Source organism: Filicampus tigris, chromosome 6 (assembly GCF_054856515.1).
Source record: "Filicampus tigris isolate MCC_2025a chromosome 6, RoL_Ftig_1.0, whole genome shotgun sequence".
Classification (NCBI taxonomy): Eukaryota; Metazoa; Chordata; class Actinopteri; order Syngnathiformes; family Syngnathidae; genus Filicampus; species Filicampus tigris.
In genome coordinates this window covers 12,551,652-12,578,771 of record NC_141222.1, presented here as the reverse complement: position 1 = coordinate 12,578,771, position 27,120 = coordinate 12,551,652, and the positions used below count along the sequence as shown (strand labels likewise).

At 43.2% G+C, this 27,120-nt stretch overlaps 1 protein-coding gene across 2 annotated transcripts in view; it reads right to left on the bottom strand.

The window, feature by feature from the left end:
* mxi1 (max interactor 1, dimerization protein) overlaps window positions 1–27,120 on the bottom strand; it is a 37,486-nt gene continuing 10,366 nt past the window's right edge. For both annotated transcript variants that reach the window (XM_086034140.1, XM_086034141.1), the window contains 4 exons: window positions 24,058–24,087; window positions 6,801–6,915; window positions 5,385–5,568; window positions 1–3,774 (listed from right to left, as the gene is read on the bottom strand). In XM_086034140.1, coding sequence (XP_085890266.1) covers window positions 3,611–3,774; window positions 5,385–5,568; window positions 6,801–6,915; window positions 24,058–24,087 — 493 coding nt within the window. In that variant the 3' untranslated portion in view covers window positions 1–3,610. The remainder of the gene's footprint in view (window positions 3,775–5,384; window positions 5,569–6,800; window positions 6,916–24,057; window positions 24,088–27,120) is intronic.

Sequence of the window (27,120 nt, the reverse complement as noted above, 5' to 3'; positions counted from 1 at the left end):
TTCAGGTTTGAAAATCTCGTTTTTATTGTAAGTATTGCATTTCCAACTTTGCAATAAAACACGTTCATCAGAGTGCATGTTTTACAAAGGATGGTCACAGGTTGAGAACAACAGGACGACTCCCCACAAGGGACACGTCTCGTTGCCTTAACTCCACCTCACGGACCCGTTTTCCTCACCAACACAGAGAATGGAGTGTGGTTTCCCAAAACAAAACACATCCACTTTTTGGGGGCTGCCTCGACAATCAAAAGCAGAGCCCGCCTGCAAAGTTAACCACACACTCAAGGTTGCTTGTTAGGTACCAAAACCTCAGCTGAGGGTTTGTCAGAAAAGTTCCAGAACTTGTGTCACAAAATATTGCAATTCAAATCCAAAGACACGTTTCTCCTAAAGAAGTATTCCCCTTAAGTCTAACACACTTTGCCAGCTGTCTGTGCCAAGAGCTTCATGTGCTCCTGGAAGGATTCTTCCGGCATTGTGATGTAGTGACGTCTGGATAACAGGTTCCCTTGATGACCTCATCGAACTTAAGGTGTGTGTGTTGGTCATGTGAGAAGGAAGCTTGCTTCAGCACAACGATGTTCTTCTTGGCCAGGAACTGTGAGATGCTCTGGGCATTGTGAACAGACGCGTTTGTCCTGCCACCACTCTCACCTCTTCTGGCGCATTGAACAAAGCAAACCGCATCTCTTAGTAGATGTGCTTATTGTCTCGTCTGACCCACATTGACCAAATGGGCAACAAATCTTTTGTGACACACAGTACTGAAGCCTTTTTGACACACCTCGTAGCGTTCAGTCAGCCAGTTTATAAAATGTGACGTAGCACAATTTTGTCAAAGCAACGTGAGGAGAAAATGGAAACAAAGATGGCTAAAAAGTCACAGAGGGGCAGAAACAATGTAAACTGTCCCCCAGGCAGAAAGATAGAGAAAGAGAGAGAGGACACTGAGGTGTTTTGACGTGGTTTTGGCATTTCTGTTTGTAGGATCGAGCACCAGTGGTCACTTTCTGACTCCGTGCTAACAAGTCGAATAAGCTCAAACTCTACTCTTGTTTTTCTGTTGATTCCCCTTATGGAGGTGTTGTAAGTGTAATAAGACACGTGTTATCAAACTAAAATGACAAGTCTAGTCAAGAATATACAATCCTCTTGTAAGAGGAAAGTGGCGTTCTGAAAGACCCCAGTTCAGGTAGTAGCTGGCTCAGCATATGCTCTTGGCGATGACCCCGCCCCCTCAGCCGTCTTCCTCAAACACACTCACAATAGTTTCCACTCAACTGGCAGGCCAGGTTTGGAGGGAAGCCAATGCAATTGTATAACATGCGGACGTGAGTATGCGGCGTGGAGCTGGCAGGGGGTGGAGGGGGGTGGGTGGGGGTCAACCTCCCAACAAGACAGGTGACTCGAAACAGGCTCAGCAACTAGGAGCAGCTTTGGGGTCGTATACATTTCAAGTGTCCATCGAATAAACATCAAAAGCAAAAGAAAATGGCTACATTATGGTTACCCTCCCAAAATCCACCAAAAGAACAATAAAACATAAAATACATTATTCGTAAAATAAGGAATGAGGAATACGCATCGAAAATGAAGTCAAAGTAAGACAGGATGAAAATAAGTTATTTTTTCCCCCTTGTTACATCTGTTCATAGGGGGATGGGGAAATAAATATTCATAAGATGTTTTGTTAAAAATCAAAAGGGCAGAAGAGGGGGGGAAAAAAAACAGCGGGCGAAGTGCAATTCTTAATGCCAGTGGAGTTGGGATGGCTAACTGTGACAACCCGTTTCTTTTCCCCAACACTGGGGATCACCTGACCACCAGTGGAATGCCATACGCACACATGCGCACACGCGCACACACGCACACACACACACACGCACACACACACACACACGCAAACACTCCAAGAAAATATCACGTATAATAAATTAAATTCTGCAGCTTCCATCCTGTAACCTTGCGCAGCACCAGACAGCAACACAATAATTAACTTGTAGGATGTCAACCAGCAAAAATTACGTGTCCAAGCCACGCCCACCGCGCTTTCAAATATGGACTTTCAAATGCACAATAAACACAAGTCAGCAACAGAGGCAAAAGGTCTATCCATGAGCTCTACCTTTTTTTTTTCTCATCTTTAACATTAATTTATTAAGCTATTTGTATGTACAAAGGAAAAAAAAAATAAAGCATTGGACGGTCACAAAGGGAGAAAAGATGAAGAGTTATTGCTTGTTACTGCTGGAGAGGTGGACGTCTATTCCCAACGTATCTTGTTGCTGTTGTTTGGGCTGCGTTGGTTGGAAAGTATTTAAGTGCAGGATCGCTCGTCGAGACGGAAAGAGAGCGTTAGAGAGAACGCGGCGCATTCAACAGGAATGACTTTTGTGTGGTCGTCGTTTTGCTCCGCGCTAGCGTGTGGAAGCAGACGCTTTTGCTTTCCCAGCTGATGGAGGACTTGCACAATAGCACCAAGTCAAGTGACCAAGACAGATTTGGCGTCTTTGGCGGCGTCGGGTGACGTCGCCGTGATGTCGCCGTGACGTCGCCATGACGTGACGTGTGCTTTCCATTGGCCGGGCCCAACGCTGAAGCACCAATCAGCTTGGAGCGACTTCAATAACAAATAGGCTTCAAGTGCATTTTGGGTCATATTTGGGCTTGTATGCGTGGGTTGAAATTATCGGGAGCATTTTGCCATTTGTCTTTGTAAAATGATTAAAACCAAATTGTAGTAGTCCTAGATCAGAGATCTCAAACCGGGGTCAGTGAGCTGCAAAATCATTTGCAATAAATTATTACGTGGTTTCATTTTTTTTTTTTTTTTGAAAGTGCATGCCTACCTATATGGACCGGCTTCCCAATAAAACAAACACAGTAAACCAATTACCTGTGATGCATCATATAAATCTGTGGAATTCTCAAGTGGTTCTAAACCTGAGCCACTGAACTAAGAAAATATATTTGAACACAGTGCTTCCATACACATTTGCCATTCGCTGAATTGTTGTTGGAACGCGCCCTGCTGAAAAAGTCACCTAGTTGCTGTTTTTGTGCTCAGGCCAAAGCAACAGAAGTATTGTTTTGGTGCCATCTTGTGGCATCTCAGTGCTAAGGAATTATATTGAAGTGAGTTGAGGAGGTTCATTTAGACAAAAGTAGTGCTTTGCCACTTTCTCGCGGCGGCATCTCTAAGCAATAAAAACCCTTTTTTCGAGCGGCGCATCAATTGACGATTTTCTCTCGTCAGGGAATTTAGGTTGAAGTGTTTAGCATTTAGGGGTGCATGTGGTAGATCCAATGTTTATCAGGCCTACGGATTAAGAGGGGGGTCCTTGTGAAAATGTTTTCCCTGCAGGTGGTCCCCAGACCCAAAAAGTTTGAAAGCCCCTGTCCAAGTTATTAGGTTCCGCTCTAACACGGTCTATTGTGTCATGGCGATGGGAACACTGTAAGCAGGTGAACAGATGCCCGTGGGCACGGCTGGATGCGTGCACGGATGCACCAGATGGGAGGGCAGGGAGCAGTGGGAGCAGTGGGAGGAGGAGGAGGAGGAGGAGGTGTTTGCGGCGGCGGTGGTGGTGGTGGCATCGTGTAGCTTCTAGGAGGAGAAGGCAAGTTTGACGCTGCAGGAGGAGTATCCCTCGTCGCTGGCCATGCTCTGCAGGCTGCTGTGGTCGTCCAGGTCGCTGGTGCTGGCCGTGCTCAGACTGTCCAGCTCTCCGTGGGAGAACTCCGTGCTCTCCACGTCCACCTCGATCTCCTCTGTGGCAGACCAGAGCGCAAGAGAGCAACGTCAACGATTTGATCGGCACTTGCAAGAGAGGAAGCGCATTTACTGGATGGGAGTATTGACGTGACCCAAAATGTACGTCCTCCACATGTCGGAGATAGAGCTCCCGTGCACCTCTCAACATCAAGGCAGACCTCGTGTTAATTGACTATATGGCACGCATGTCCGTTGTATGGACTCAGCCGCATCGATTTTTTTCCTCTCCGTCCATCCCCGAGCTAAATGACTGCATTCTTTACGAGATCACTTCAAGACATCGCCGACTGAACATTTCGCTCAACAACGTGAATTCATCCACGTCGGTTGCCGGGAAGGAGAAAGGCTTCAAGTTGTCTATGCCAAATTATATTTGTAACTATGAAGATGAACACTTTCTGCGCCAAAGTGGAAAACAAGCAACATTAACCATATGTCTTTATCGCAAACCATTTTCAAGCTGCAACGTTTTGGAATATCAAAACGGAATTTTCTTTTGGAAAAAACTCTGCCACCTAAAGGATTGAAAGTTTTAAGGCCTAGATGGACCAATCCGACGTCGGAGGTCGCGAAGCGTCGTGGCGTCTGATTGCGCCGTCTGATTGCTGTAGTGACCACCGTCGTAGCCCGTCAGGAAGCGTCTGGTGGGCGTTTACGCATGTTGAATCGGCGTTATGAGTCGTGGCATTTGGTCACTCCAATTGGCTGTTAGCTAGCAAATCAGCGCTCGGACCACCAACGGGAAGTGACAAATGCGGATAAACAGTGAGCACGCCTTCGCTGCCTTAATCTTCTTACAAGTACAAGAGCGAGGGTTGACAATGTTAAGTATTTCGCAATACCGTGTCAAGAACGTGATGGTTTACTTTGCGTGGGAGTCCATCATGAGCGAAGAATATAGCTGAATGCATTGTTTATGTTTTTATGATCCGCCCCCGGCCAACAGCTTTCCGGTTGGATTTTTCTAACAATGAGAAACAGTGACTACCGCCGCCGATGGTATGGAAGGGTATTACATCTCACACATGCGCAGAAGATACTTTAATGGTCAGAATCACTATCTGTCGTTGCGGTGTATTTTTCCAGCCGGCCGGACGCCACAGGGAGTAAGCGTCTGTCACAGTTGGTCTATCTAGGCCTTTAAAGTCAAGTTTCCAATGTTAGCTAACATGCAACCAGTGAGCACACCATTTGCATTTGGCGACATTACCCTGGTAGCTAGCACTAACGTCATATTATTTCTATTCATATTTGCCTGGGCTTTGTGCGGTACAGTGCCAAGAATTCATAGCTTATGTTAATATTAGTTCCAAACTCAACAGATTCACTCAAGGCTCAACAGATCTGAGTGCTTCAGGTTGATGAGGAAAAAATAAAACTCCCCACAGAATGAGGGGAATGATTATTCCTAACAATACGTACGTCCTCTTTGCTGCCGATACTTAAGTTGTCAGTGATGATTTCAGATACCCACCGATGATTTGAAACTTTAACTTACTCAAGGAATGTAACATTGACCCCGTTGACAAGCTTTTCAAAAATATCACAGAATCTGTCATGATGATATCTGCCTCATTACGAGTTGATGAAAACAACAACAACCGACCTTGGTCGGAGTCGGAGCGCTCGGAGCCGAGGGTGGAGCCCACGCTGTCCATGCGTATCCTCTCGCCCTCCACGGGCGCACCTCCGCCTCCTCTCAGCAGCTCCAGTTGGCGCTGGAGGTGCCTCTGCTCACGCTCCAGAGACTCCAGCTGGTACTGGCTCTTCCTGTCCGCTTCTTCAAGTTTCTGGAGGTAGGAGATGGAGGGAATGGGCTTCAATTTACGTGCATCCACTCAAGCGAGGCACGGAGGAATGTTTTTGTGTTTTGCCGTTGGAAAACCTGGTCAAAAAACACCTTGAAATTAGAGTAAAACGGTATAACTTTTCCTTGAGCCATTGATGGCGTTTTCTACTCAAGGAACCTCCTTCTCGTGTCGGGTGACAAGTTTCAGTTAAAAATATTCACCAATTGCTCGGGCAGGCCAAAATTCCGAGACGTCAACGGGTCACAATTATGTGCGTTGGTGGTCCATTACGGTCAAAGTTTCAAATGCTGAAACTTGCCCTGAAAACAGAACTTAACAAGCGCAAATAAAAAGATTATTGGTGACAAGAAAAGTGTGGGCAATCGGACGACAGTATACACCCCCTTTGTGTTCTTTAGCGTTATGTCACTGATGACAAGCGCGACTTTCTGAGACAGAGTAAAACAAAGGGTCATCGTTGGTGAAACACGTTGACGGCAGCAGATGCGTCGAGTGGTGGTGGGTGTCGTTGGATAAACTGGGCAGCAACAATATGGCCTTTGTTCCATCTCCCTCTCTATGACACGCACCCGTGCTGCGCTCACATCAGGTTTCGAGTGCTTGCCAACACATTTTAAATGCGCATCTTATCTCAAAATAACAAACTGATGAATTTCATTGGGAGTCTTTTAAAGTCTTTGTGTATACTTATATACAATATACCTACTATAGGTCTGCCTCACGATTAAGAGGTTTGAGGTTCAAATCTCAATTCTGGTGTTCCAGTGTGGAGTTTGAAATTTCTACTTTCTTTTTCTTTATTTGTTATAGAGGGACAATGTACATTAATGAACATTTCAAAAATAAAATGTAAACGCAGTCAATAAAGGGCAAAAGGCTCTTTTCCATTGGTACTCCCCTCATACCTGAATGGAATTTCAACAGGCTGTGCTTTCCTCCCACATTCCAAGAACATGCATGTTTGGTTAATTGAAGACGCTGAATTGCCCATCGGTGTGAATGGTTGTCGTTATACGTGCCCTGTTATTTCCTGGTAACCAGTCCAGAGTGTGCCCTGCCACTCGCTCACTCAGGGCCGACCGAGCAAGGCCGTTCTGGTGTGAAACCGGTACAATGGAACAGCGGCTAAAGTAAGCTTGGAGATGCTCAAGCTCACCAGGTACCGTAGTGAACAAGTAGCAGATAAAATGGATGGATGTACTTTTACTTACCTTTATATGTGCTTTGGCTTTGTTGAGCAGGCCCAGTGTGGTGTGGCGGCTGCAGTCTGGTCCCAGCGGGATGAGGGCCTTCAAGCGCTCCAGGCACAGCCGCAGGTGAGCCCGTCTGCAGACAAAACATGGGGGTAGAAAAGTGAATTTTTGAACACAAGGGAAGAAATGCAATGCACGTAGGTATATGTGATGTAGCACAGGCAACCGTGCCCATTGTGCCACCTTGGACAGTCGGGCATCCCCTCACCGCAGGTCATACGCATTTAAAGTTGTGAAATTATGAGCATCAGCGAGGTATGTTTGCATAAACCTTCAAACCTTTCAAACGGTTTAAAGCTTTATTATATTTATTTACAATAATTTTGCACTATACTGGGCATTTTTAGGCCACCAAAAAAATATTCAATTTAATGGACAATCAAGAGATGACCCCTGCGTCCATTCAGGCCGATAAATCGAGGTTCCACTGTTGACACGCTTTTTCTCCCTCTCATGTTAGTGCTAATCAGCGAGCGTTTTTAAAAGGCTAAACACAGATGCCAACCGTTACTGACGTCACTGTGGCAGCAACCCATTTGCAATTGAGAGCTAATGAGGAGACAGGAAAGATTTGCACTTGAGCACCCTAACGCAAGATGTGCTCTGTAACCTTGGGACATATTGCATGGCACATATGGCAGACTTGTAGAAAGCACTGTGGGATCAATAAAGGCATTCTTATCTTATCTTATCTTAAAAGCTCCTGAACAGTTTCCACGACCAATCGCGGCTCAGATTCAGAGAACAGGTCAGCCGTGATTGGTAGTTGTGAGCACTTGTGATGTCATTTTCAGTCGACAGAAGACAAAATGGCCGTCCCCAGAGATGGCTAAGAACGAGTGCATTTTGCTGCTTAACTTATATTCCACAAAAGCAAAATGAATCAGAATGCCGTGTTTCAACTAGTGGGCCTGCTGGGAACATCCATCCATCCATTATCTACACCGTTTGTCCTCACAAGGGTCGCGGGGCGTGCTGGAGCCTATTCCATCTGTCTTCGGGCAGTAGGCGGGGGACACCCTGAATTGGTTGCCAGCCAATCGCAGCTGCTGGGAACATATTCTTGAAAAAAATATGTTTGGGTTGACTTCCGCTTTAAGGAAAAAGGCATACGTTGTCAATAAGCTTAAAGTTGTAGCGAGTGGCTCAGCAGGTTACCTTTGGTTTAAGCCTCTGGGCGTTACATGATCCTCTGTTGGCACTTCTCTCAGCCAGCTTCAGTTAGCCCGCTCATCTCCATAACAAATATTTAGGTGCCGTGAAGGGAGGAAAGGTGTAATGGCATTTCCTGGACCTCTCTCAGATCATACGTTCCATCATCTAGACAGCACCTTATTGGGTGACTGGGAGAAAGCCCGGGGTGACATCTATCCTGCTAATGGCCCGGAGTTGAGAGATAAAGAGAGATAATTATGGCTATAACATAATCAGCGCTCCATTAACAGGAGCTGCCCTTTCAGCCCGCCTGAAGGGCTGGGTGGAGGGCTATGAGGAGTCTGGGGGGCTCGGTGTAGTGGCCCACACTCAGGAGATGAAAACAACTGGGATCCAAAGCGGTAACTACTTTCTGTCGCTTTAAGGCTGGTGGAGATGATTGCAGCCCAGAATATCCATCTGTCAGTGTGCGTGAATGTGAGGTTAAGGTATACATGGATGCAGCTGATAAGAACAAGAGTGAAAACCATTAGAGCAAGGCAAGTATGTATGAGGGCGCGCTTTAGCTTGACACGAGCAAGAAGAGTGCTCTTCCAATGAAGGAGGAGGTGCCATGATGCAATCTATGGTGCTCAAAGTTTGGAGGTCACAAGACATGCACGCAAAGTATGCTTCTAGTCTGGCTGTTAGCGTCGTGATGTTTATCAGTCCGGCTCGGGCCTTTTGTTAATGCCGTAATGCCTTATCTTCTACTGACGGGGCCTAGCAAAGTCTGTGTCTGCCTCACAGGGACACCCACAGTTCTGCTTCAACCATCACGTTATCAGCTGACAGTTCATCTCTCTTTCTAAGAAACCTGGCTCCATCTGAGAGATGCAGCATGTCGGACGGCTCTCTCATGCACGGCCAGTCTTCATCAAATAAATGAATGCATAAATAATGCTTGGTGAAGACACTGATCCTAAGCCCGATACTTTTACTGTCCAAACTCAAGCTAAATAACAAGGATGTGCTACATTTCCATGGTAACTGGCTGCTCGGGACAATTAAAAACCTGCTAATGTGGCAAGTAATGAACAGGGGAAAAATAAACTAAAGAAAGCGACTAGGTGACAAAAGCACAGACAACAGAGATTTAATGCTGCGTAAGTCCACAATCTCTAGCCTATTATTACTGATTCACTTGATAAAAAAAAATATGAATCGATGTCTGTGCATCATCTACAACCACAATGTAGAAGAGGTGATAGATAATGAAGGCTAAAGTGCAGGTCATTTGAGGACCTGTCTGGCCATGTCAAAGTGCAGTTAACAAATTCCAGACCTCAAACACCAAGATTTTGTTTTCCGCTCTGACCAGGACTGAAACCAGTCTGGTATCTCAACCGACAACCCAAAAACCAGCCCTATGACCATTTCTGTTCTCCCTTAACCTCACTCATCTCTGATCGGCAGGGGCACCCACAGAGTAGCACCATGCTAATTTCACTTCTGGTTCCTTGCACCAAGATTTCTATTTGTGACTGTGAGGCGTCGCTTGTTGTGCAGCTTTCGCCAAGACCGTGCGAAATCACAAGAATCATTTAACACCCACATGGCAATAATGTTGTCATGCAGTCACATAGGCCAAAGTCCCACAACAGGTCTGGATAAGGTCTAAAAAGTCTATGGCCAAGTAGGCCAACAATAATTGCAGCATGCCCAGTGTAGGTGTAGTATTTTTTTCTTTTTGGGGGGGTTATTCTGACTGTTCGCCTGTTGATTTTTTGCACTTGAAAAAAAAAAGAAAACAGTACATACTGTGTCGAAATAGACAATAAATACAATTCACAGTCCCATGAATATGCATAGTTCTATTCAGGCTGACAGGTTGCTATGGTAGCACATCAAATGAAGCCTAGTCTGAAGCATATCTTGTTTTAATTGTCTTAATCTTCTACAAGGCCATAATGAATAAAGACTGAGATGCTGGTCCTGAGAAAAATTCCATTCCGTCTTTGCTGGCTTTTATTTGGTAGGCCTGCACATGTCCATGTCCAATTGTTGATACAGTGTGTATTGTCAAAGCACTCAGAGTTCTGATTCTGTTCTTTTTGACACTATCATGTGTACCATGTGATCTCCTGTTTTAGAAACACAAGTGGCTCATTGGCAGCATGTTGCCTTCAAACACCCTTGATGTGTCTCTCAGCGATAGACAAGATTGCAAAACGTCTACATGGCTTTTGTCCTGATGTCTGGACACAAGCCAGACTCTTGTTAGGAACACTCTGATAATTGAAGAAGAACTTTTCAGCTGATCCAGTGTGAGCAGGAGGAGGACAGACAGTCTGTACTCTGTTCACTGTGATACCGATGAGACTGGCAAGCCAAGTATTTTGGAAAAAAAAAAAAGAAAGTCATCATTTCATTTGTGGTCCGGGAACAAGCAAGTGACTAAAGATAGCTGAAAGCGGATGCAGGTTTATCATGCAAGTTTGTCCTGCCAGCATTATCTTTAAATGTGTCACTAAGAGGTTAAAGGCCATGAGCTTGTGGCTAATCGGGAGGCCCTCTCAAAGGGTTCCTAAGCCTCGCAACTGATATCTTATCATGTAGACTCACAAAGTTTAAGAGAGTTTAAGCCATTTCCTAATAACAATATGAGTGGCGTCTTGCTACCATAAATAGTTACACAGTACTGACAGAGTCCCTTCGTTCCTCTGCAATGCAGCTTCCTGAATGGAGTTTACATCTTCTCCCCATGCTTGCATGGGGTTTCTCCTTGTAGCTTGGCTTCAATCTAAATTGTTCATAGGTTTGAATGTGAGTGTGAACAGTTGATTGGCTGGTGACCACTCCAGGGTCTACCCAGGCCCTCACCCTAGGTCTGCTGGGATAGGCTCGGGCTCAGTTGCCGCCCTAATGAGGTTAAGTGCAATAGAAAATGGATGGCTGTAACATCACAAGATCGGTGGAGCTCGTTATAGGGTAGTCTGGTTAGATGAGTGGTAATCTCAAATGCAGAAGTGGGCCTTCAACAGCGTGTATAAGCAAATTCACATAAACCTTGTATCTGTTAGGAAGCAATCTACTCCAACTCAAAAACCAAATTAATTTCAGTAAATATGCACTCTAGATTTCAATTTGTGGTGCTCACCATAAATAAATGCAATTGAACTAAAGGTTGGATTTTACTCTTTTTTTTTTTTTTTTTTGTCTGGCTAAAGAAGAAATCTTGACCAGGGGTGCCAGTAATTATGGAGTGCAATGTAAGATACTTCCAGTAGTCTCACAAACAAAAACAACACAAGGCAAAGCAGGCGTCCATCAGGGTTCCTGTGGTAACCAGAAGGTTATCCACAGGTTTGACTACCACAACAGTCTGTCCTTCTTGTGGCCAAGACAACACGGTGGGCGAGACTCACGTTCAAATATAATGCATGTATTTGTTCTTTCTTTTTTAACCATTGGTTGTACTACTAAATAGCTGATTTCTTATACTGACTCACTGACCCGTGGATTGTGCATGTGGATCGATACATGATGCAACTAGCTATTTCAAAGAAACCGATTTTAAATGGACAGTTGGCATTGGATTCTGTACTTGCATAACAAAGTAGCAACTGAATGGTTTCATCATTAGATATTTTGTCAGATAAACTGGCAAAGATTTAGCAACTGAAGTGAATCAACTTGCAATAAATCCTCCACCTTAATTGTGATTCCGTGCATTTTTCCATGTGGGCATTTGCAGGTGACAGCTGGAAACAAATTGTAACCACACTGAATAAAAGGTATGCTTACATGAATCTTCACAGTGCACAAATGAACTTAGATCTGACACTGTCAGAAAGCTATTCATTTAACAATACTGTATGTTTATTTGAATTTATTTTTATGATGATACCTGTATCATGTAGAAAAATAGGTAACCAAAATGTTACCATCTCTGAGTACAATGCAGTGTGATGTTCTACACCGCTGCAAACCACAGCTACAATATTGTGACTACTTTCTGACAGTGTAGATCAATTTAGAACATTTAGATCTGTGTTTTGATATCATTCTTGTAATGCATCACAGTATAGCAGTTGTACCTAAAATGTATTCTCACATGGCGCGTGTTTACACCAATCTCTTCATGTTTGTGTGTGTAAGTGTGTTCTTCTGACTTGTGATCCTGATGGTCCCCAGATGGGTACGCAGGAGGGCGGCTCTGCCTTTTTGGCTTTGACATGTGGGTGAGGAGCCAGGCGACCATGGGTCACTGCACCCCACCTCTCCTGCCTCATCTCCCCTCCCCGCCGATCGCATGAGCACAGTGCTTTTTCTATCGCATGACTTAACTCATTTCCATTTGCAGCACCGTGTGAATGCAATCTTTTTTTTTTCCAAAAAAATTCAGCACTAATGTGCTCAGTAGCTGCTTCGCTCGAGCTTTGAAATGTGAGAAAACAGACTCTAGTGTGGGTTTTATTTTTACAGAAGCACTTTGATTCTCTCCCCATCTGGTATATGAGAGCTGCCCACCTACTTTTACAGAACCAACGCACATCACATGTACTGTATATCTCTTTTAGTCAGTTCAAAGGAGTGCTCACAACTCGCCTCCTCCCGTGCGCTGCTATAATCCCTAAACACACATAGGCCTACATATGATGAGCAACTGTCCAGCACATTAACAGATGCACATCACAATGGCAGCAAAAGAAAATCAAACCTGCAACTTTAAGATAACTAAGAGTTGTCATTGCGGTCTTGGTAAAACATAAAATCACCACCGATATGGTTTCCAAACCCTAATTTCATTTAATATTGGTTCTCCTTGCTTTCCTAACCAAAATGTTTCTATTGATTGTCGCTCAGTGTTGTATTTTTGATAGCTTGAATTTACTGTGAAAGCAAATTTTACTGCATTACTCGCAAGGCTATTTCAGCAAATGTTTACATGCTTTGAATAAATTAGTTGCATTAAAACAAGCCTGAGGCCAAACATGAAGAAAATTGTAATTGTCCCCTTTAAAAACTGCGCTGATAAACCAAACCGTGTTTCTGATTATTCAAAGCAGTCTTAAAGCTATACTTGAAGCTACAGCACTGGTGACAGAGGGGGAAAAAAAAAAGACTGCCCTAGATTCCAAACTTGTGAATACATAAATAATAGATAACTTCTCAGGCCCGAGATGTCTGACATTATTACTTGCCGTGCTCTTAAAGGCAGGGTCACATTTCCAGCTCAGATAAGAGTCAATACACATCATCTCCATGGCAAATCCGCCACGCTCTCAAGCCCATTTAACACACACACACACACACTTTGACCCAATTCTATTTGATCTAAAGGGAAAGAAAATCTGACCCTTCACCCAGTTATTACACTAATTACACATCAGCGCTGTCCCTCTCAGAGGTAAATCTCCTAAATTGATTTACAACTGGAATCATAATCATGACAAAGGGTGATCTTCCTGGAAAAGAAACAAAAAAGAAATCTTTGCAAGGGAGATCAACTTTGCCTCGATGCTCTTACAACTTTATAGTCAAGGCTCATTTGAAGCAGCCCAAAAACCTAATGCACAGTGATGAAAAAGATTAGAGGAACACATTTAGAGTATTTTCTAATGCAAAGCCTCATTTAAAGCAGTCTAATCCATGTCCACTGGGCACAATATTAAGTCTACGAGGAATTCTCTCATGTTACGGAGGAATTCAATTAAATCAAACACAGTCGATGTGCACATAGTTTGTATTACTTTCTGTGCTAAGTGCATTCCATTCCAGTTAAAAAATAACAAGGATAAAATGTAAGGCTATTGAAACAATCCAGACCGGCTATCAAAGGCAAATCCCATATAAGACCATTTCTTCCTATAACATACGTCAAGAAAAAACATGTAAACGCGGCACATGAATCCACAGTGCAGATGGTAACATGCAATATATATGGAGAGGAGAAGGGCTCCGCTCACGCGGCAGCTCATACATCCATCCCCCATAATGCTTTGCTGTCACTCTGACTGACTTCCGTTGGTCCCACAGAGCTTCCACACTCTGCCGAGGGCGCTTCACTGTATGTGCTGTACAGTATAATCAAGACACCACTTGACCGGTGCTCTACCAAGTTAACTTCATGCGGCTCCTCAACATAATGGACCTCTGCAACCCAATGATGACCTGGAGTAATGGTCTTGATTAGAAATGGAATTGGTATTATAAATGAAAATAATAAAAATGTTCCCTGAGCTGACTCAGCAACAGGATAGGTAGCTGATCATTTTTCTACTAAGTGTTCCGCTGCTAGGACATTGCTGTTTCACATCCCCCCACGTACAGTAGGTCTTTCTGCGCCTGTGTTTCATGGAGCGGGCCGTCCTTCTCTCCCTTTCTCGCTCACATGAGCGCACATAGTCACATGTTCTCCAATACAACCTGCAGCACCTGAATGAATAGGCTGTTCATGTTAATGGGGAACCTACTACTCACAACTGCTGGAACAGTCATTAAGGGCTACCAGCCTGGACGCTAAACTGGGGCCTTCCATATGTGCCTGAACCCACAGCTTTATTATGTGAACCATAAATGTAAAGTCCACTAAATGGCTCTTACAGATGGGTAACAACTATATGTAGAAAACTTCTGGATTTGGCAGAAAGCCTTTTTAGGCAAACTATCACGTCTGGGTAGTTATTTTCCTTTAACAAGACCACATTCGTAGCTCATCAAATAGGAAGAGAAGCATAACTGAAATGCCAGTGCTGCCTGGGGCATTAAAAAAAACAAAAAAACGCCTGTATACTCTACCACAAATGGCCAGATGTGATTAAAGAGAAAGTCACCCCAAAATTGTTTGCACACAATTAAAATGTGTTAAACTGAGTACAACCCAACAAAAGTTTGGGGCTTCAAAGTAATGGAGTTTTCATGTGGGTGTGTGCGTGTGTGTGTGTGTGTGTGTGTGTGTGTGTGTGGTATGTGTTTGGGGTGGATTGCCTTTTGGGGGAATGTTTTTGTTTGTTGCCTATAGAAAATCTGGCAAATAAAAAACAAACCAAAACAAAAAAACCCACCTTCGAAGTAGAGTAAAACAGTATTACTTGATTATTTCCCGCATATCTCCTGAAGCTTTTGCTTTCGTCTGCTCCTCGGGGAACCCCTTCTCTGATTGGCTGACACGTTTCAGTTAAATACAAAAACTAATAAGCTTGTACACGCCTAAATTCTCAAGGGTCCTCTAGTCAACGCGTCAAAATGACCGTGGCATTTCAAACCGTATCGCTTGCGACAAAAGCAGTAGAATAGGTCATGTCCTTTAGTAATCAATTACTTCTTTTTCTGACCTTATTTGTTATGGAGGATTTTAGAGACGTTTGAAGTGCTCATTTCATGCTTTTCAAAAAATTCCACAAAGATGGTGGGCACTCATCACGTCGCTAGTAACATCTCCCGTCTCTACTCGAGCCTGAGGCAAAGACAGCTCTGTGTACTTGTGAAAGTTCTCTTTTGTTTTCTACAAACAAAGGTTAGTCCATCACGTTTCCGTACACATGCCACATTAGAGGAATAATTTCCCTACAGCAACTGCAGGCTTGTCTCGTTGGTCTGACCGATACATTCCTCTTCTCCTTTTATGAAATGCGGACAGATGGGAGAGATACAGGAAGAGTTGGAGCGAGATAGAACGGGCGAGAGATGTAGAGCATGGGGGAGGAGAGGGGTGCCATGTGTGTGTAATCTGCCCAGAAACTAGCCAAGAGCACAAAACGGGAACCAGTCAGGACTAATTCTCGGTTTAGTAATGGTGCATGCCAAAAAAAAAAAAAGAAAAAAAAGAGATGACCATGTGCAGCCATTTGGATGGGTAGACTTGTACGGACTATAGTTCAGTAAAAGGAAACTTTTATAAGTCAGTACCGACGGAAGGTCCGTTAGTCTGTCACTGATGCTGACAGAAACTTTGAAACACTGATGGACGATGGTGGTTTTTCGGCTGTCACACGAAACGTCCTAAACCCCAGTGGTGGGCAGTCCGTCAGTCCTTCACTGACAGACTCCCGTTTTGCTGGCGGACAGACAATAGACGGGAACACGTACCACGTCTCCCGTGTGTTTGTTCGCGAGGGTGACTACACCGGAGTTGCTTTGAGCGGAGTGGAGGAAGGGCTCCTCATCCTCCAACAGAAAAAAAACAAAGTTTGAACATCGCTAGTCACGCTGATGGCCTGTGGTTGTGTTGGCTGCTACATCTCGGTTCCCAGTCTCCAAGCCGAGCAGTCTTTTTTAGGTCGCCCCGGCCGGTAAAGAAAGCTGGCTGTGTTGTATATGCACCTTTTGGTCCAACAGATCGCATTGACATTGTCCCATATTGTTTTAATTTCACCAATCACCATGATCTGTGTGTCTGTTTTTGTTTTTTTTTTAACTTTATTTGTCTGTTTATCTGCTTGTGTTGCGCCAGCATGTGATGTAGTAAGTATGTTCTTGACGCCGAATGGCTGTCACCGAAGCGATGCCGCCACAAGTTCACTTCATCCTATCACGGCAGAATGGGCAAAGGAGAAAAACTAGCGGTGGCGAATAACAGGCCATAACAGGCCGGATTCTGGGAATGATGAATGACGGACCGCCGAAATTTACTGACGCACCCACCTCTCGTGCTTACATGCCAGCAAACATGAAGGAAGTGTCGAGGAGAGAAATTCATTTTAGCATTTGTGAGTGTGCGGGTGGGAATAGAACTTGGATAGCTGTGAGCATGCATTTGTGACCTCAAACCGCAAATGGAGATTTATTGTTTGGAACAATATTTTGGGTGAGCGCAAAAAAACTTGGCAAAATGCATATACTGTATATTCAGCACAACAATACAAACTGGGGACAATAAAATGTTAAAAGAACTTTCCGCCCTGCCTAGCCAGTGCTATGACCACAAAGAGTAAATACAGTCAAACTCCAGTTGATCACTAAGCAGACGAATGTTGTTGTCACGCTAAGTGCTGGGGCCACCTCGAGCCACAAAGGGTATGCAACATGACGCATAGCAACAGTGCAGCGGAGGGACCAAGGACTAATGGGCAAAAGTAGGACTATGGGAGAAAACATGTCAGAATAAAACAACAGAGCAGCAATTGACCCTCCTCAAGCAACGCTCACAGGCAAAAACACGTGCTTACACACACACACACAAGTGCTCGTGCAAAGTTCACTGGTGAAGGAGGAGAGCAGGGGGGCGGCGGGGGAATGTGCTAGCTGCATGACAGGGCCAAGAGACTCCGGGGCTGAAACCCATCACTAACTCATGGATTAGTTCACACGTGCACACTGCCTTTTAATCTGCTCCAATGAGAAATGAACAAGGGGGAAAAAAATAAAAAACATGGCAAGACCAGAGACAAAGAGCTGGAGAGGTCTAAGCTTCAAAACTACAACAAACAAGAATATTATGAAAACAATTACATATAACGTCCAAATCTCCTTCAAAATCACACATACAGATCATGTGATTAGAAATTCACTCATCCCCTAATCCCTGTAGCTCCTATTTGTGTGTCTAATCATGCAACATCCGATTTGAATAAGCAATATATATAATATAGCATGTCCTTTTGTCTTCCAGTATGACTTGATGCAACCCTCCAAACATCATAGATGAACGCAAACTTCCCCCTTTAGCTCAGTGTGACCTGAGGGGTATTGGCCAGGAGTTTTGGATTAGAGCACTAATATGGATGGGCTTCTAAAATGAGTCTGATGAGAAAAAAAAACAAAAAAAAACAGATTTGGCCAGATGTTGGCTCTGGGGGTTGGTAGTATAACACATGTGGATGTATTTTAACATGTTCACCAGTGGGTGGGGGTATGTATGTAATCTAAATGTAAGAACTAAAGTGCAAATACAACCGTGTGTTAAGGCAGTTGTTTTTTTCCACTGTCCCAGTTGTCTGGGATGGTCGCACTGAGTCATGCGAAAATGTCTTTTGATTCTCTTATAACCGTGTCACAAAACTCTGAGGAGAACATTCATATTTTGGGTTGAAAAATTAAGAGATGTGTTCCTCACCGGTGGACTTAAACTCATTTTCAGAGTCATCAGAGGTCTCGGGTCTGAAGTCCTTCAGGTCCCAGCTAACTATCATTTGTCAGACCATGATTTGTTATGTATTCTCAAAGCAGTACCCTCAACACAGATTTAAACCTGTTTTTTGTGCTGGACAATTTATTCACGGTACACTGTCACACTACTACCCTTCACTTCCAGAGGCAAGCCCACCTTCCACAAAGGTGCCTCACTCCAGTCATGTTAGTGGAAACTATTCACCAGTGGGTCTCAATATTTTGCCCATTTAGGCTAAGAGGTGATTCCCTGCTTTAACGGTTTGGCATATAAGTAATTTTATTGGTAGTAGTCTATTTTTTCCAACAACGTATTAATTGCAACTGTCTGTGGATGAATCCGGAGGCAGTTTAATAGGAATAAGGAGTGACGACCTTTTTCACTGCTCATTCATCGCAAGGCTCTCATTGGTGCACAGCGAACATGTGTGATTGGTCAGAAGGCGGTGGTGTTTTCTCCCTGTTGCCCCAGCTGTAAAGCTAAAAATAGAAGCTGTAGTCAGATTTAGTCTAATTGAGTCTTGTTTCTTCTGCGAGCATCCTATTCCTTTTTGCCTTGTTTCACTGTCTGTCCCCCAAACTCCCAAACATCTCCTCAAGGTAAGATTTAGTTAGTTCGGCAGAAAACATGATGACAATCTGCTCGAGGAAGGGGGATTTAAAAAAAATTTAAATACTCCCTGCGACAGTATGTAACAGCAACTTTGTTCATTTTTTAATAACCGAGACAAAATGTTTTTCATGGCACGTTGGACAACCCACAATGTGGCAGAAATTAAGTATTGTATTGCTGTACAGCTGGGCATAAAGTCACTCTACTGGGTTGAATCATCTGAAAACACAATTTCCCTCGAAATTCTGGGTTTCCGCTTGCTGACTGCATGTCATTTATAGATAGCCTTTTTCCATTTGATTATACTCTTCTACCTGTATTAAATGCTGCCGGGCCGGAATGCACATACTGTAGGTGGCATAAGGGCACAACAACAAGAAGCCAAGATAAAAAGGTCAGGGAAGACAGAGAGACAAGGTTTTATACCCAATATTAAATTCACCTTGTCCTCAGCTGTCATTCTGTCATATAAGTTATGGCGACAAAAAACAAAAACAAACAAAAGAATTTACTCAAATAAAAGGGTACTAACATTTCCAAATGTCCGACAAACTGTATTTATCTACCATTAGTTTTACTTTTACTATACAATTGGAAGACTACTGAATAGGGGTGTAGCGATAGTTCTATTTATCGTTAAAAAAAGTGGTATCGCTTTATGTCGACTTGTTAGGCCTTATATCAATCAGTATTGTATCGGTCAAAAAAACATCATTACACCCCTACTAGTGAAAGAGCCCAGATTTGACTTCTCTGTGTCTTTTCAGGCCTATTGATTTTAACACTTCTGGTGATAAAGAGAGCCTCCTTTGTGGTAATGTGACTGGCCAACTGATAGTGAATCGACGAAAACTTGTTTTCAAAAAGCTTTTCGGATAATCTACTGTTCTTACACATTAGACCGGGGAACTACCACATGCTACACGGTTTTCTTTGGAAGTTTTCCTTTGCTCAGAGGAAATTAGATAACGAAGAATTAAAATCAAATCACAAATCATCAGGAATTTCACCATCCCTCAAGCGTTATTTCATCAGGACTCCAGTCAGAGCCATAGCTCACTGTGCTCACTGGCACACAAGGGAGCATAGATTAGACCTGTGTGCTGCTTTAAGTAACCCTTAGTCAGGTGTGTTTGACTATTTCCCTGCTCATCCCATCAGCTTGTCAGTCAGTTCCTTGTCCTCTGACTCGATCGTTTGTTAATCCAGCATCAAGCGAGGCTATTAAAGTATAGAACGGGTGACCTCTGTGAGTGCGTGTGCGTTTGTTAGGGGGATGACGAACGTGCCCCAACACGTGTACATGCTCTAGCTGGGCTCACCAGACCAAAGATCAGGCCGCTTAAGCGGCTTTTCTGAGCCAAGAAAAGCTTACAAGTCGTCACGTTGGTCAGGACAAATGGTACCAGTCCCGGGGCTTGCAGCAAGGCCTGAGAATAGGCGGCACTCACTGAGCATAGAACAGCAAGCTTTAGCACAGCCACAGAAAATGTAGCCCAGGCTTTTTCATGCTTAACGGCTCATCCAACCCTGAGGCCTCTCACAACATAGCTCAGTTCAGTTCCCACTATTATAAAGGCTCCAGCAAGGATATGTAGGCATTAAAAAAGTGTTTCCTTGCAAAAAAAGTGGGTTATATCGCAATCAATGCGAGGGAAGGCAAAGATTTTTTTTTCTTCCATGCCTTGGGCAGTCCGTACCTACCACCTAAAGACGGACGGCTAAGATTGCCTCTACCACTCCCGCGATCCAAGTGAGGGAGGACAAACGCAAAATGGATAGATGAACATTGGGTAGCATATTACTTTTGTTTTATGTACCAGCACCTCCTTGTTTGTCAGAGAGCTTCTTTGCCTGGCTACATTCCACCATCTCACAGTTTGTGGAGTCAACTCACTCAGGAGAGCTCGGCTTCCCCCACACACACAAAGATTTTTGCTCGAAAATATCGAACACGTTCATTGTTTAAGACTGTCGCTCCCCGTTTGGTTTTGGACCCTATATTCAGGACAAATCCCCTTTTAACACAACTCACACATAAGGATAATCTTATAGTACAATCTTATAAAACATAAGATTTTATGATTTTATGTTTTATGTAAAGCATAAGATTGTGGTGCGTTTGACGTTCTTGGCCGGGAAGGGGCAAAATTGGGACAAAAACAGCCCGGTTGTCTTTATGCGTGTAAACGGCTTGAGGTTATATTATAAAAACAAAACATACTATAACAAGGTTCATAAAAAAAACAAGAATAATATGTCTCAATCAGGCTCTAAGACTTGTTGCCTGACTTCAGAAGATATGAAAATGAAGGCACGGTGGTGGTGTTAAAATGATAAGCAGCGTTTCATTATTTACTGCAGCAACTAGTCTTGTATTGATTGGCTGTAAATTGTTGCGATCAAACTGGAAAATACTGACATTGGAATGGCACTCAGTAGCGTGAAGACCTTTGACAAGGCTGAGCAATCTGGATCTGCTCCAAATAGTATTTGACACCACCTTCCGCCATGCATCTTACTTTTGTCATTAAGCATTCATGGATTGATGCTGACGAATTAAGACATTTAACGCTTAAGCAGTTGCACACTACTACTTTTGTACTTAAACATCTTCCTGCTAACTAACAAACAGAAGTGAAAACATTACCTCCAGAGCATAGGTACTAAAAACGATGTTGTCTCTTTAAAGTAATTGTTCTTTTCAAGACAAACAATTAACCGAATTAGGACTAGACATCCCTTCGATAAAAGGGGTGAAAATGCAACATGCTATGATGCTATCTCACCTGGAATGTTCTGCGCCGACCGCAGGACCCGCCCCACCCCACACACACACACACAGTTTTTTTTTTCCCAGTGTTGTGGACCTCTGGTCTCAACGCAAGACAAAGCATCGCGGCACCAGCAAATTCACTACAGTATTATAAATTTCAGTTCCATCGTGGTTCTGCTTGATTGGGACTTTTTTCACAACTTCTAAGTCTGCCTTAGGAGAATCATGGTATAAGCCTGAAACACTCGGGTGAACAACTTAGGCTGATACATACATCTTACAGTGGGGCATGTCCTGAAAGGGAATTGGATTAACTGCTGGCAAAGACGGGGGATTATAAATTATTCTGACAGGTGCGCTTTCAAAAATGACGGATTACCACATCAATTTTACTCACTTTCATTGGTAACAGAAATACATTTTTTCTTAAACTGAGGGGAAAAAAAAGTTGCCGACTGAACTACTTGACAAATAAGATGCATTTCAAGACGCAAGATCCATTTCAGTGTGTCTGGCTTTTGGCGCAGTGGTATGTTACAGGATTGCCTGGACTCACAAAGGACCAGCAAGGGACAATCAGGACACATCAAAGAATGAAAACAAAAATGTGGAGGGACTCACAAAAACAGAACTCACACTGTTTTGTGTGAACAAACAACGGAACACGCTTGTGTAAGTGAAATACTACAAAAAAATTCAAACTGGCATGGGAGCTACAGTCTGCCAGAGCTATGAGCCAGCCAACTGCGTTGCCATGTGCGGCATCACATGAAAGCTCCATGGTGACACATCAACCCGTCTATATTTAACGCACTGAATCCAATGTTCCCATCGTTTTACTGGAATCTGCCAGGGAAGATGGTGAGGACAACAGGCCGAGGTGATATGTGATTACACTGAATGGATACAACACTCCCGCATCCTTTCAATGTACCCGCATCCACAAAGATAATCAAATGGAAGGCACGCTCTTCTCTCCTATATACTATAAATCGTGCAAGTCCAGCCGCTGTTATTTAAGGCGTCACAGAAAGCTCTTTATAGATTGACTCTTGCAGTCTGTGATCATGTAGTAAACACCACCAGCAAGCACCCAAATGGTTAGTAAACTCAAATCAGAAAATGGCCTTCAAGACAACAGTTTGCCATACTCCAAAAACACAAAAGCAGCAAAAAAAATAAAATAAAATAAAATGTATATATATATATATATATATATATATATATATATATATATAAAAATATGTCACGTCATGTCATTTTCCAAACCGCTTATCCTATACAGGGTCGCGGGGAGTTGCTGGAGCCTATCCCAGCCGTCAATGGGCGAAGGCAGACTACACCCCGAACTGGTCGCCAGCCATAAATAAATATGTTTATTTTGAAAAGATGACAAGTAAACTGTACTTTTTTTCGAAAAAATAAATAAAAGCGAACCATTCGGGTAATATTCTAAGAAATTACACCAGAATAAAAAATACACTAACAATAAAGATCTCTTAATTTTGTAAATTATTAAAACACTGAAATCTTTAAACACTCAGCAGCAACAGCCTATGACACATCTAAGTATTCAAGTTAAAGCCAAGTGGTCATTACAGTACATATATACACTTTGTGATGAAAAAAATACATACAATAACAGTTACAATTATTGCTAACTATATTAAAACTAGGACGGCACGGTGGTCGAATGGTTAGCACGCCCGCCTCACAGTTCAGAGGTTGTGGGTTCAATCCCGGTTCTCCGGTTTCCTCCCAAATTCCAAAAACATGCGTGGTAAGTTGATTGGACACTCTAAATTGCACCTAGTTATGATTGTGAGCGTGGTTGTTTGTTTGTCTCTGTGTGCCCTGTGATTGGCTGTCAACCAATTCGGGGTGTCCCCCGCCTAATGTCCGATGTCGGACATGTCGGATGATGCCGTACATGTTAGACGTGCTAGCCGCAACATAGCCGCCGATTTCATGTAGCAATGTCGGCACACAACTTTCAGACTTATCCACGCACCTTTCCCCAACGGCGATGGGGAACAGGAAAGCCAGAATGTTCCCAAACAGGAGACCGCAGTGTACGCGGGGACCTTCGAGCTCTGGCTCTTTTCTGGCTCTCTCTTTCGTGCCGCCACTCTCGTCTCCCGCATGCAACAGTCAGCGTCCGTGCGTAAGCTCGTGCTAATAAGTGCACTGAACCAAACGCAAGTGGACCGAACATGCCATACCGAAACGTATTAATACACCCGAGTGTACCGTGTATATGTATATATATAGTAAAGCTGAATGTAGCAACTGACAAAATATCTCAGAAATCATTGAACCTTTACAGCTTTGCACTGTATGCACCCTTTTTCGTGGTTGCATGTGTGATAAGTCAAAGACCTCAGGCAAAAAGATGTTGTGCTTTGTAAATGTCCTTGAGTATAAACAAGAAAGAAACATGGGGTTAGTTTTGATTATGAGGACGTGATGAGGAGCAAAGTCTTACATTAAAAAAAAAAAGGCATACACAAAGTGTCTAGGCAAGTGAGAAGTGTGTTATGACTTGAAGATGAAATGATGGGAGAAGAGGGTCCACTCACCTATTCTTCTCCAGTTCGTTGTGTGTGGACCTGCAAGGGTAGAAAAAACAAATAGACGTTTAGACACACATTATTAATAAGGAACCCAATACACTTCCTACACACAGACAGTATATTTGGCAGATAGAGTGCAGTATTTTCAAAGGCCTTTGTTTGACTAGATGTACTGCATTAAAGAAACCAAGGCATTGTGACTTATTAGTGAAATGTGCTTCACTGAATTATTAATCATGGTGGCTGATGATTATGCTGAGAACTAGTGCTATGCTATGCTCAACGATCCCAATTTTTGGTACCTGTGTGTGTGTGATTGTGGTAATATATGTTAATTTATTTCATAATGAAATCGCAATTTTTCAATTTAACATTGATTTTTTTTCAATTCTTAAACTTTGACAAATAACATTGTGAATTCAGAAAAAAATAGCCATAGAGGATGGAGTGAAAATAAAATATATATATTTTTTTTTTTACAATAAAATAGAAAAAAATGATCAATTGTGACAAAATACTAACCGCATAGGAAAGTTAAATGGCAATATAAGGAATTAAGATAATAATTGTATGAGTGTTTATTGATCCTTGTTCCTTATACAGTCGCTTTTCAAGAACACTTTGACCCACCGCATGCCACGCAATGAATTTGAACCCAGTTTGGACCGAAACATTGCAAGAAATAACATTTGGAAGAGGACCTGACTGAGAATAAACAGAATAATTGTGATCAAATTAATAATTTGAATGTACCCAATGATGCACGTAATACTCACTACATTTTTCCCACAAACATTTGGTGTTTCACCCCTTTAAAATTACAAATATGGTATGGGAATTGTTCTAAAACACAATACATATAGTGTATATTTTAGCAATGGTAAAGCCACAAACTTGATTTGATTCTGTGGGGATAGATGGACTTCTGAGTGCCGGTGCCCGACAGTAGGGGCAAGGTGCCCTGGTTCCCCGCACCCAAGGCTGAGCGGGAGGTGTCCCTGGCCGGCAGCGTCCTCCCATTCAGCCATTGGTGTGGCAACACAAAAATTGGTCGACACAACTGAGTTGGCTGACATTTTTCCCCAGCACTGTCACTTCATACAGAATGCTCTATTATACTTCCGTTTATGTGATCCCTCTAAGTGCCTCCGACAGCAAAGCTGGGCATTCCGTCCCAGGGACGGAATGGTCCGTCTGTCTGTCGCGGACGGATGCCTATTGTGTGGACGGACAGACGGAGAATGAGTCTTTTAACCCATTAAGGACAAGAGCGCATAACCGCATTTCTACCACTAGAGCCGAGAGCGCTGCTGCGTCTTTCTACCTTTAAAGCTGGAAGAGCGGATACATCTGTGTCTTTTTTTAATCCAACTCTCCATCTCTTAGCCAATTTAATGCATCAGAATATACACGTGACGGAGGATGTCGTGGATTTTTTTCGAGCCGTAGGCTAATGGCAGACGCCGTCGATCGCCGGGAGCTCCGAAATAAGTAACGGCAGTGATATATAGACAACGCGCTTGTGGACTTTGAACCAGTGGAACCAGTCGAACGGGATATGATATGGTTTGTATACAATGACGATATTGACGTATTTGTAACGGAATAGAGAATAGTAATTACCACTCGATTTTTTTGAATTAAAATTGTGTTTCTCTTGCACTGACACATTATTTTTAAATCTTCGCTTGAAACATAATAATATATTATTATTTACTAGTAAATGTAATAAACTCTGCCTGTGTGAAAGCCACATGGCTAAGCTCTCTAATTCTTTTGGAATTATGTTTCTGTCTGCTACAGGGGCTGAGATATTAATTATTTTGTAAGTGTTGAATTTCTGGGAAAACTTCAGGTTTTCAAGGGTACTTCCAAAGGCGACCTCAGGTTTTGGGGAGCTGTTGAGCCAGGCGCTTTAGGCCTAAATGGGTTAAAAAGGACAGACTAGGCAAGGATGGAAGTGGGTTTTCGTCCATCCCTCTATTTGTCACTAACCGGGTCAAGTACGGACTGTTGTGTTGGGTTCTTTCTACCAGCGTATACATTTAAACAACCCGAAAGTGGAAGTCTTTGTTTCCTATTCAAATAACCTTGCGTTATTTAGCAATAATTATTTTAGAAAAACTGAACACGTCTTGCGTTAAAACGCAAACGTTTTGCATTATTGCATTAATGCATTAATGCACTAGTATTGCGTTATTACTCAATCTTAAATATTCACTTGATGTCCCCTGGCTTGGTCCAGTCGGCATCATCATCATCATAATCATTTTCACATCGCGACGGTCTTGTGTTGCAGATAAATGCTATCTTGGTTAAATAGTTCTAAACAATTCAATCCACTCACGATACTTCTAACCGGTAAGTAGATGTGCACAGGAAATTAGCCAGATAATGATCTTTAAATAATGTTTATGAGTGCACGGAGGTATTTTTTGGGTGGGGCGGACCGACGGAATACAAGAACAGAAGCGCTTTAAAAGAATGAGGACGGACGGGGTCGGAGGACGATAATTTTTATGAATAAGGACGGAGGGACGAGAACAGAAGGGTACCCAGGTCGCGGACGGAGGACGGACCGGCAGCTCTGTCCTATAGTAAGTCAGGTTAAAAAGGAATGCTGAATTGTCTTTAGGTTTGATTATGGTTGGAAAAGGTTGTCTCCGTATGATAGCTTGAATTGCCCGTCAGGAGGCTATGAACTATAATACCCATTGAGTTGCATGCCAATTGCTGGAGAAGACAGACATCATTAAGAAGAGACTCTCCAAGTTCAAGCAGAGCTCACAGAATCCTTTGCACCATCAAATATCAATGTGACAGGCACTATCATCTCCTCAATAATACACAACACTAATCAGTAGTGCTGCACATGTAACAGTGAATTGCGTTCACATAAGATGACACTGCACATGAGTGTGTTTTGGGCATGGGTGTGTGTATACATGCATGGGCTGCTGGAGAGCGTGTGAGGAACATGTGCATGCCCTGTGCAGGAAACAAGCAGGGTTCAGTGCATCGTGAATAATGTAATGTGAATGAGATGGTCCCTAGCACTGCCTTTGTGGG